General features: G+C 39.6%; 1 protein-coding gene across 1 annotated transcript; it reads left to right on the forward strand.

Moving 5' to 3' along the window:
* The first annotated feature begins 507 nt into the window (after positions 1-507).
* LOC114672646 (thymosin beta-10) lies at positions 508-654 on the forward strand. Its single transcript, XM_028834475.2, has one exon. It carries the CDS (start codon positions 508-510, stop codon positions 652-654), a length of 147 nt encoding a protein of 48 aa, XP_028690308.1.
* Positions 655-12119: the final 11465 nt, after the last annotated feature.

The following is a 12119-nucleotide window of genomic DNA, read 5'->3' on the forward strand; positions in this document are numbered from 1 at the left end:
AGAAAAACAAGGGGCAGCTCACTGCCAGTGCTCATTTAATTTTACATAAACAGGCTCTTTGAGGCTGAAGCAAATCTGACTGATTTTCGATGTGAAAATAAAATATAAAAACCGTTCCTGAAGCTATTTCTAAACAGAACTAACATAAAAATAGTCTGAATCATCAGAATTGTCTATTTTGGAAAAACCGGATTCGTCAAATGAATCTTCGGGCAACAACTGTTTGAGAACAATGTTAACATCATGTGTAGGAATGTTATATTTTCTAGGATCTGGCAATTTCAGTGATTGAGAATCACTATATTTTGCAAATGGAAATACCACTACTAAAAACAAAATACTATAAACAGAGTGATGTCTTTTGTTTCCAAAGGCAATATTCTAGAACTATGTGAAAATAGTAACGAAAGTGAGATATTTTGTGGCAAAGTTATCTCTGGGTAAACACTGCAGCCACAAGTGCTGCTGGAGAGTGTTCTCAGAGCAAATGGGAAAGGGGTTAAGAAAATGGCACACAAACTGGACCTGGGGGAAATTGCCGGCTTGGATAAGGTCAAGCTGAAGGCCACAGAGATGCAGAAGAACACTCTGCCAACCAAAGAGACCACAGAGCAGGAGAAGAGGAGTGAAATTTCCTACGCCTGTCATCTTTGAGCCCCGACTTGAGATGTGGAGGAAGAGCCAACTACAAGTTGGATACGCCCTGCAAACCGCACTGTGAACCAAACCTGGGCTCTCCGCACCATGCCACCGACCTGTGAGTCTCTGAGGGGCGCTCCAATGGGACTGCCAAATTCTCCGGCTTGCCCCTGAATATTATAGAAAATTATCTGTGGCCGGTTGCGGTGGGTCACACCTATAATCCCAGCACTTTGGGAAGTCAAGGCAGGGAGATCACCTGAGGTCAGGAGTTCGAGACCAGCCTAACATGGTGAAACCCTGTCTTTACTGAAAATACCAAAATTAGCCAACTGTAATCCCAGCTACTTGGGAGGCTGAGGCAGGAGAATCACTTGAACCCGGGAGGCAGAGGTTGCAGTGAGCCGAGATGGCACCACTGAACTCTAGCCTGGGTGACAGAGGGAGATTCTGTCTTAAAATAAATAAATAAATAAATAAATAAATAAATAAATATGTATATATGAAAATTATTTGTATGAATAATGAAAATAAAACACAATTTGTGGCCAAAAAAAATAAAAAAAGAATGCTTGAAACTCAACAGTAAAACCACTCCAATTAGGAAACAAGCAAAAGACATGAAGAGACATTTCATCAGAGGATGTACAGATGGCAAATAAGCACACGAAAAGATGTTTTATATCAGTATCCATTTGGGAAATGCACACTAAGACCACCCTGTGAGTAGAGTGTAAAGAAAAAATAGTGACAATACCGAATTCTGGTGAAGATGTGGAAAAACTACATTTCTCATACATTGTTGGTAAGAATGTAAAATGGCTTAGCCATTCTAGAAAATAGTTTGGCAGTTTATTTTAAAAACTAAGTGTGCAACTATCATACACCTCAGTAATGATACTTCTGACCTTTATCTCAGAGAAATAAAAACTTGGCCGGGCGCGGTGGCTCAAGCCTGTAATCCCAGCACTTTGGGAGGCCGAGACGGGCGGATCACGAGGTCAGGAGATCGAGACCATCCTGGCTAATATGGTGAAACCCCGTCTCTACTAAAAATACAAAAAACTAGCCGGGCGAGGTGGTGGGCGCCTGTAGTCCCAGCTACTCGGGAGGCTGAGGCAGGAGAATGGCGTAAACCCGCGAGGCGGAGCTTGCAGTGAGCTGAGATCCGGCCACTGCACTCCAGCCTGGGCGACAAAGCGAGACTCCGTCTCAAAAAAAAAAAAAAAAAAAAAAAAAACTTATATCTACACAAAACTATATGTAAATGTTCATCAAACCTTTGTTTGTAATAGGGGAAATCTGGAAACAACCACAATGTCCTTCAATAGGTGGATGGTTCCACAGATTGTACCATTCATACCATGGAATCCTATTCAGAAATAAAAAGCAATGAATTATTGATACATAGATAAACTTGGATGGGTTTTAAGAGCCTTAAGATGAGTGATAAAAGCCAATCTCGGCCGGGCGCGGTGGCTCAAGCCTGTAATCCCAGCACTTTGGGAGGCCGAGACGGGCGGATCACGAGGTCAGGAGATCGAGACCATCCTGGCTAACCCGGTGAAACCCCGTCTCTAGTAAAAAAAAAAAAAAATACAAAAAAATAGCCGGGCGAGGTGGCGGGTGCCTGTAGTCCCAGCTACTCGGGAGGCTGAGGCAGGAGAATGGCGTAAACCCGGGAGGCGGAGCTTGCAGTGAGCCGAGATCCGGCCACTGCACTCCAGTCTCGGCGACAGAGCAAGACTCTGTCTCAAAAAAAAAAAAAAAAAAGAAAAAAAAAGCCAATCTCAAAAGGCCACATATTACATGATTTAATATATATAATATTCTCAAAATGATGAAATTATAGGAATGGAGAAATGATTAGTGATTGCCAAGGGTTAGGAATTGGGAGGAGGAGAAAATGACTCTAAAGGGGTAGCACAAGGGGTCTTCATGGTGGTGGAATAGTTCTGTATCTTGATTGCGGTGGCAGGAATCTACAACGTGTGATAAGTGACAGACAATTATACATACACATTGTTCCGAGATCAACTTCCTGATTTTGTCATTATACTATAATTAAGATATAACCATTGGAGGATATGAGTGAAGGGTTCAAAGGACCTTTCTGTATTATTTTTGCACCTTTCTGTGAATCTATAATTATTTCAAAATAAAAAGTGAAAACACACAGATCTATACACTGTAGGTTCAAGAGAAAGTTTTTGTTTAAGGTGAGGAAAATCTGCCTTGTTTATAGATATTATGAAGGTATCAAGAAAAGGACCAGCAGTGAGAGAAATACAGTATTTGCAGTGTTTACTCAGCCTTTTTTCTAACAGATGACCCCTACAAAGCTTCATTTTCTTCTCTTCTCCCTCAGCGAAGTTTTTTTTTCAGAATTCTATTTCCTTGAGTTTGTATTGTGAAATACAATACCTTGGACGGTATGAGGGAAATACCTTGGATGGTATGAGGGAAATTCTTTACTTTTCCATCGAGGTAGCCGGGACAAAGAAAGACAGGTACTACTTTGAGAAGAGCTTGATGGCAGATCTTCTCTGTGGGGAAAAGGTTATCTGCTAAGACTGAGGATGATTCAAGGTTAAGTGTGAACCTGAGAAGTATTGACATGACTTGAAAGAGTCATAATGGGTTATACAATGGAGAGGAAACAAAATTTAATGAAGGACCAGTTGAGTGATCTTAAGAGTTCAGTGGAAAAGTGGTAAGATACTTTGTTGAGCGGTAAGATACTTTATTAATCTTTCTATGAGTGGTAAGATTCTTTATTAATCTTTCTATGATTCTCTACATTTTTTTGCTATCTCCAGGGCTACCAAGACATTCAAGGGATCATCCAATCAGGATGGTCTGAAGATGAGGAGGCTTTCGTATGTACCCAGCACACATCAGCCTACTTCTTGTGAACTTGTAGAAGGAGGAAGGAAACCCTACAGTGAGACTGAATTTCCTGCTAGTCAATGTATTAAAGTCAGAGTTGTTTGTCATAATAGATAAAATGTTTCTTATATAGCTGCTTTTGTGAAATATGATTCAAACTTGCCACATTAATATGAATTTTAACTTAAGGGACCTACATGATTTTGCTGCATTCTTTAGCAACACTTGTGGCCTACGAGCGAGAAAGCAGACATGGCCCAATTCTGCCTCTTCTATCTTTTGAATTGTATAAAAAGAGTGAGAAAGACTCCCACATGAGCAAAACAAACATAGCATTGATAAGAAATATGGAACATTAAAGTGTTTCCCACTCTCCCTTCAAATAAACAATTTTGTTTGTTTTGAGACAGGGTCTTGCTCAGTCACCCAGGCTGTGGTACAATGGTGATCATAGCTCACTGTAACCTAGAACTCAAGTGATGGTGGGTTCAAGTGATTGTCCCACTTCAGGCTCCTGAGTAGCTGAGACTACCACACGTGCCGCCGTGCCCTGCCAATTCTTTTTAGATGTTCTAACTACTCATCTCTAAGACTTGTCATTAGAGTTGGTAAATAAATCATCTCTGCACAGATGAAGTGGTATAAACTGGTGAAACTTGATTCTTAAAATGTAACTGGAAAGTTTCCCATGACTACTAAATATTTCCAGATACACTGGTTAAAATCCAGGGTAAAAATTTAAGTGATTCTCTTAAATTGAATGTGTTATTCAATAATATACAGTTGGCCTGCCCTATCTGTGGGAGATTTTTCCAGAACCCCCGTGGATACCATAATCCATGGATACTCGAGTTCCTTAGTTAGCACTCACAGGGGGAGGTGGGACGGAGGGGGTGGGGTGAGGAGGTGCCAGATTCTGCATCCGCGGATTCTACCAATGCAGAATGCAGGTACTGTTTTTTCCATCAGGGTTGGGGTTGGTCGAATCCACGAATGTAGAACCTGCTGTTAGAGAGCCAACTATATTTCAAGAACCTATCATCATATAATATTTTTTTCTAGTTTATCTTTAGCTTATAAAATGTTTAAGCTAGGCAGTGATGCGTGCCTGTAATCCTGGCTGACATAAGAGGATAATTTGAGCCCAGGAGTTTGAATCCAGCCTGGGAAACATAGCAAGACCATATCTCAAAAAAAAAAAAAAAAAAAAAAAGTTAAAAAATTTAACTCCTAGTAAGAAAAAATTAAAATATATACTAACTGCCAGACTGAATAGTATTTACCATCTACGCCTTTCCTTTTCTAAATATTATACTTAGAAAAAATCTGATCATGACTCATCTGCTTGAGAAGCATTTCCAATACAATTTTCGTGAATGTATTAAAATGTGTAATATATGTTGATTTGGTCAATTATATAAGACTAACTTTAATGAAAAACAATCTGAGGAAAAAATCTATGTCTTATAATCACAAGAAAAAATGTGCACTTTATAATTTCAATTTATATACATATTACAGTTACAGAGAACTATGATGGGTTCATCAATACTTTCTTTTTTTTTTTTTGGACACAGAGTTTCACTCTGTCGCCCAGGCTGGAGTGCAATGGCATGATCTTGACTCACTGCAACCTCTGTCTCTCGGGTTCAAGTGATTTTCCTGCCTCAGCCTCCCGAGTAGCTGGGATTACAGACACATGCCACCATGCCTGGCTAATTTTTGTATTTTTAGTAGAGATGGGGTTTCACCATGTTGGCTAGGCTGGTCTCTAACTCCTGACCTCAGGTGATCTGCCCACCTCGGCCTCCCAAAGTACTAGGATTATAGGTATGAGCCACCACGCCTGGACCTAAAGTACTTTCAGATATAAAATGTATTGGATTACAACAAAATTCTACAGGGCAAGTAGAATGGGAATTAGAGTTCAAGGAGAATAAGCAAATATGGAAAAATTTTAAATGCTAATAATTTTTATTAAAGAGCAAGAATTCTGTATTCCTTAAAATAAAGATGTATTTATTCACATTTTTCTGAAAATGAATAATAGTGGCTATGAAATCGCTGTGGGTATTTAGACTACACTTCATGTAACATTTTTATTTTAAAATATCTCTAATGTGCTAGAAATTGCATCTTTTGGAATGATTAAAATGTTGAAAAAATGCTATATTTCAACTTAAAATGTTTGGCAGGGGGAATTATAGCAGCAAAAAAATGTGAAGACTGTTGTCATAGGCATAATTTAAGGCTGGAAAGTGGGATATGCTGAGTGAAGTGGGATGCAAAAATGACTAAAGTCAAGTTAACTGAGAAAAAGAGGTTCAATGGATAGAACAGTGCCGGAGAGTTGCCTGGATTATGATCACAGCAGAAAGCTCCAAGTTTAAAATCTTGGAGATAAAAGAGTTCTCAGTCAAATAAAATATGCAGGCCTATGCTCGAGAGGTATTGATTTTTTGAAATTATAAATATATGTTCCTTGGGGCAAGGAATGTCTTTAAAACACTACAGATAAAAATGCAAAATTTAAAAACCCATCATATGATTATAAATTATTAATATAATACTCTCTAATTAAAAAATTGCATACCACCTAAATGTGCAACATTTGAAGACTATTTAGCTACACTATAGTATAGCCAGTAATGCAGTCACTAAAAACAATATTTATAAATAAGGGGGAAGAAACAAATCTTTTTTGTAGAAGAATTCCAAATTATATATACAGAGAAATACTCCCCTCTCTAGGAGATGAAGCTTCATTCCTGGGTGCCTCTGACCCCCCTGGGAGTGGGCTAGACTTAGTGACTGTTTCCAAAGAATAAGTAGGGAAAAGAAAAAACAGTAACTTTATAGTGAGGAAACCTAACAGACATCACCAAAATCGTGATGAAGGTTAACATTACTCATGGTGTCATGTTCATATCATATAGCTGATAAGATGTGACCAGAAGGACATTTTACTTTGGGGTATTCTTTCCAAAATCCCATATCACCAGTGTAATCATGAGGAAAACATAGACCAACTCAGATTAGGGGACATTCTAAAGTGTATCTAGCCAGAACTTCTCAAGACTGTCACGGTCAGGAGAATGGCTTGAATCTGGGAGGTAGAGGTTACAGTGAGCCAAGATTGTGCCACTGCACTCCAGCTTGGGCGACAGAATGAGACTCTGTCTCAAAAAAAAAAAAAAAAAAAAAAAAAGACTGCCAAGGTCATGAAAAACAAGGGAAGACTTAGAAACTGCCATAGACTGGAAAAGACCGGGGAGGACATGACAACTCAAAATAATATGGTATCCTGGACAGGATCCTGTAACAGAAGGAGGACATTAATGGGAAAGTTGGTGAAACACAAATACACTCAGTAGTTTAGGTAACAGTGTTGTAGAAATGTTAATTTCTTAATTTTGACACCCTTACAATGGTAATATATTAACAACAGTGAAAACTTAGCAAAAGGTATACAATAACCCTCTGTACTATCTTGGTAACTTGTCTGTAAAATAAAATTATTCAAAAAGAAAAAGTTTATTTAAAAACAATGCTTACAAACTATGTTTAAAAATCCAGGTGTGGTGGCTCATGCCTGTAATCCCAACACTTTGGGAGGCTAAGGAGGAGGATTGCTTGAGCCCAGGCATTCAAAACCAGCCTGGGCAACACAGAGACCTCCTCTCTACAAAAAAAAAAAAAAAAAAAGTTAGCCAGGCGTGGTGGTGCACACATGTAGACCCAGCTACTCGGGCTGGGAGGATCACTTGAACCCAGGAGGGTGAGGCTTCATTGAGGTGTGATTGCACCACTGTATTGCAACCTGGATGACAAAGCAAGACCCTGTCTGGAAAAAAAAACAAAACAAAACAACTATATAAATGAAGACTGGAAGATAATTCACAAACATTTTAACAGGGTAATCTGTGGGTATGGAAATTTTAAAAATTCATTGCTACTACTTTGTATTTTCTAAATATTTTGTTATCTGTACATAAACTCTGTTTTCTCCAAGCCACCTTAGGTTTCCACAGTATTCTAGGTTAATGTCTTAACAAATATTTTCTTGACTAAAGGACACACATAAAACATACTTAAGCAGAAATCTTCTACTAACCACTGTGGAGGAGCTAATAAGTTATGAGCTATAATATATATAAAAAAATAGAATAACAATGGGATACCTAATACACATCTAACAGAATGGCCAAAATCCAAAACACAACACCAAATGCTGATGTGCATGTGGAGCAACAGGAACTCTCATTCATTGCTGGTGGGAATATAAAACGGTACAAGCACTTTGGAAAACAGTTTGGCAATTTCTTAAAAGCAAAACATATTGTTAAACATAAACATATGAATCAGCAATTACAGAACTTGGTCTTTACACAAATAAGTTGAAAACTTATGTTCACATAAAACATGCACATAGTTGTTTATAGCAGTTTTATTCATAATTGCCAAAACTTGGAAGCAACCAACATGTCCTTCAGTAGGTGAATATTCAAATAAACAATGAAATATGATTTGGAACTAAAAAGAAATTACCTACTAAGCCATGCAAAAACGTGGAGAAAACTTAAATGCAGATTACCAAGTGAAAGAAGCCAATCTGAAAAGGTTACATACTGTATGATTTGGAAAAGGTGAAAGTATGAAGACAGTAAAAAGATAAGTGGTTGCCATGACTTGGGGAATGGATGGATGAATAGGCAGGGCAGAAAGGATTTTGAGGGCAGTGAAACTGCCTCATTCTGTATGATGTTACAGTGGCAGATACATGTCATCATAAATTTGTCCAAACCCACAGAATGCAGAAAGCAATAGTGAACCCTAATGTAAACTATGGACTTTGGGTGATATGTCAATGTAGTTTCATCGATCATAAAAAATGTAACACTTTAGTGGGGGATGTTGATAATGACATAGGCTATGCAGGTGTGGGGGTAGAGGGCATATGGGATACATCTGTATCTTCTCAATTTTGCTGTGAATCTAAAACTGCTCTCAAAAAGATAAAATCTTAAAAAAACAAAAACCCAGGCCAGGCACTGTGGCTTATGCCCATAATCCTACAATTTTGGGAGGCCGAGGCAGGAGGATTCCTTGAGACCAGGAGTTTCAGATCAGCCTGGGCAACATAGGGAGACCTTATCTCTACAAAAAATTAAAAAATAAAAAAATAACTGGGGATAGTGGTATGTGACTGTATTCCCAACTACTCCAGATGTTGAGAGGGAAGGATCACTTGAGCCTGGGAGTTTGAGGATGCAGTGAGCCGAGATCAGGCCACTGTACTCTGGCCTGGGCAACACAGCAAGACCCTGTCTCAAAAAATCATAATAAAAAAAGACCAATTCCAACAAGAAAAGAAAAAAAAAATCCCCAAACAGCAAAGTCAAACCAGTAATTTGTCATTCAGCAGTCCTTAGAAGTGAAGTTTTCATACAGAACTTTTCCCTCTATATCTAGTTGGATTTTAGACCCAGTCACAGCATAACCCTATGCACACATGGAAGATAATTATTCATTTTTTCCTCTAGGATGTAAATATGGCTAAGATACTAATATGCACATTATATATGTATGATCTAATTTAATCCTCACAATAGCCCTCCAAGGCAAGTGTCCTTATTCACATTTCACTGATAAGAAAATAAGTACATGAAGTTAAAGGAGTTGCCTAATAGCACTTGTGGAAAGTGACAGAGCCATGATCAGAACTCATGCTTGACTCCAAAGCCTGTGCTCTCTTTTCTTATGTCATATCAAAGTTGTAACTATTAGTTTTTTCTTTGCAATTGAACATTGAGCATGTGAGTTACTTTTCCTAAATATTAAGATACATTAAATTTGCATTTAAAGTAAAGCCTCTGGTGTCTGTCTGGCTATCAGAGCTCAACCTCACATTCCCTGCTTATCAATGAGCTCATAAGAAAGCACATCGCCAAAATGTTGCATGGTACAATATTTACCATCACTAGTCCTAGGTGAGGGTTCGTTTTCCCTAATTTACGCCTTTTAACTTCTCAAGCTATACTATTGTTCTCAAAAAACACTCTGAGAAAGCTGATCTACAAGAATCAATAGTAAAAAGACAATAAAAGACATCAGTAGGTTGGTAGGTCTATTGACCAGAGCAAGAGATCATTTTACTTTCAAAGCTACACACCTCACACACCAAAATCACAGAGTAAGAACACGGAGGAAAATGAGAAAGAATGTAGACAAAGGAATAAGATGAAGAATGGACAAAGGCAAAATCAGGCAGCAGAGTCAAAGAGGAGTATGGCATACACACATGTGGGATAAGAGAAGCCTTAACTGAGACTGGAGATGGAGATGTAAGAAAGCAGCAAACCAAGTACCTGAGATGAGAAGTAATCAGGTCATCTAGTGATTTAAAAAAAAAATCCCACTGGAGGTCGGGCACTGTGACTCACACCTGTAATCCCAGCACTCTGGGAGGCCGCGGAGGGCAGATCACCTGAGGTCAGGGGTTCGAGACCAGTCTGGCCAATGCGGCAAAACCCCATCTCTCCTAAAACTACAAAAAAAAAATTAGCCGGGCATGGTGGCACAAGCCTGTAATCCCAGCTACTTGGGAAGCTGACGCAAGAGAATCGCTTGAACCTAGGCGGAGGTTGCAGTGAGCCAAGACTGCACCACTGCACTCCAGCCTGGGCAACAGGGTGAGATTCTGTCTCAAAAAAAAAAAAAAAAAAAAAAAAAAAAAGCCGGGTGCGGCAGCTCACTCCTGTAATCCTAGCACTTTGGGAGGCCGAGGTGGACGGACAACTGGAGGTAAGTAGTTCAAAACCAGCCTGGCCAACATGGTGAAACCCTGTCTCTACTAAAAATACAAAAAAAAAAAAAATACCTGGATGTGGTGGTGGGCGCCTGTAATCCCAGCTACTTGGGAGGCTGAGGCAGGATAATTGCTTGAATTCAGGAGGTGGAGGTTACAGCAGGCTGAGGTTGTGCCAGTGCACTCTAGCCTGTGTGACAGAGCGAGGCTCCATCTAAAAAAAAAAAAAAAAAAAATCCCACTAGAACAGCCCACAGTCTAGGCAGTCTTCACAAAAGGCACCAATAGTACACACAGGTCAACTGTCAAACTCTGTCTTTGCCTTGCTTCTTTCTAGTCTTTCTAAAGAGCATTCAGATTCCTTAAGACTTATCTCATGTGCCGAAAACAACTCTCTTCTAAACATTGGTAAAGCAGCTCAGCAGTAAACCTAGTTATCAGCTCATAAGCTAGTACATCTTCGCTTTTGCCTACCTAAGAGCCAAAGCTTCGAATGCTTATTGATTTTCATGGGAAGCAAGACCTAGATTGGATTTACGACATCCCCAACTAAACTAGCTCTTTGATTAATGCTCTTTATTTCCCCCATGTTCTTGCTAACTTCCCACTATTTACCCACCATGAGGATTTACATATAAAACATGAGAAAACAGTTCAATACTTGTTCATACCAATAAGTTGAAGGTGCATCACTAACACTGTGTATCAAGGCAGGAAATTATGTAAAAGATACGAAGGAAGAGACTGTTGCTATTTTAGAATAGAGATCTCATTTAGAAAGATTTTCATTAAAATGGTTAAAATGAATGTATTTGCAGTGAGTGAAAAATGTCACTGCTGTTAAAGGGTTAACCTTGAAGCACTGTACAAGAAAAATTCATAAAGTCAAAACAAAAACTTTCCTGTGTCATACTTACCTGCTTTCTCACCCTAAAGGATTAATGAGTCTGCTGGGGTTTTTCACTTGCCACTCCCTCTCATTCATTCAATAAACATTTTTGAAAACAAATTGTTTTTTTTGAGACAGAGTCTTGCTCTGTTGCCCTGGCTGGAGTGCGTTGGGGTTATCTTGGTTCACTGCAACCTCTGCCTCCCAGGTTCAAGGGATTCTCCTGCCTCAGCCTTCTGAGTAGCTGGGATTAACAGGCGCGCACCACCATGCCCGGCTAATTTTTGTATTTTTAGTAGAGACGGGGTTTCACCATATTGGCCAGGCTGGTCTTACCTTGTGATCTGCCTGCCTTGGCCTCCCAAAGTGCTGGGATTATAGGCATGAGCCACCATGCCCAGCACTTTTTTATTGAGTACCTGCACCGATGAATAAGATAGTGCCGACTTCTAAGCAGTTTACAGATTAGTAGGAAAGAGTGTAAATAAGAAATCGTTACTGTAAGATTAGGTCACAGCCTTTCCAGAGGTGATTTTTGGGTTGAGTTTCTTAGGACCACAAGGAGTTAAGTGCGGGGGACAAGCTGGGGAATGGCATGGCGTGGAGGGAGGTTGTTAGGAGATTTTAAGCTGGGAATACTTTCAAGCCCAAAGGCGGAAGGTGGAAGAGTAAGTACTGGGCTGCTTTTCCTTCCAGCATCTTTTTCTAATTATAAGCCACTCCTCCTTCAGCCTTGCTGACTCCCTGCCCCACCTAGAGGCGATGTGGAATCGCGAAAAGGCATGGGCAACTAGCCAGAGGGGCCAGAATGTTACTTCGGCCCCTGGACTAAAGTGTGATCTTGGGCAAGTTGCTTATCTCCTGTGAGCCTATTTTCTCATCTGTGAAATGGGG

The sequence above is a fragment of the Macaca mulatta genome, chromosome 15, assembly GCF_049350105.2.
Source record: "Macaca mulatta isolate MMU2019108-1 chromosome 15, T2T-MMU8v2.0, whole genome shotgun sequence".
NCBI lineage: Eukaryota > Metazoa > Chordata > Mammalia > Primates > Cercopithecidae > Macaca > Macaca mulatta.

Excerpts from the sequence above, each read along its gene's own strand:
- LOC114672646 (XM_028834475.2), top strand. The coding sequence starts at position 508 with ATGGCACACAAACTGGACCTGGGGGAAATTGCCGGCTTGGATAAGGTC.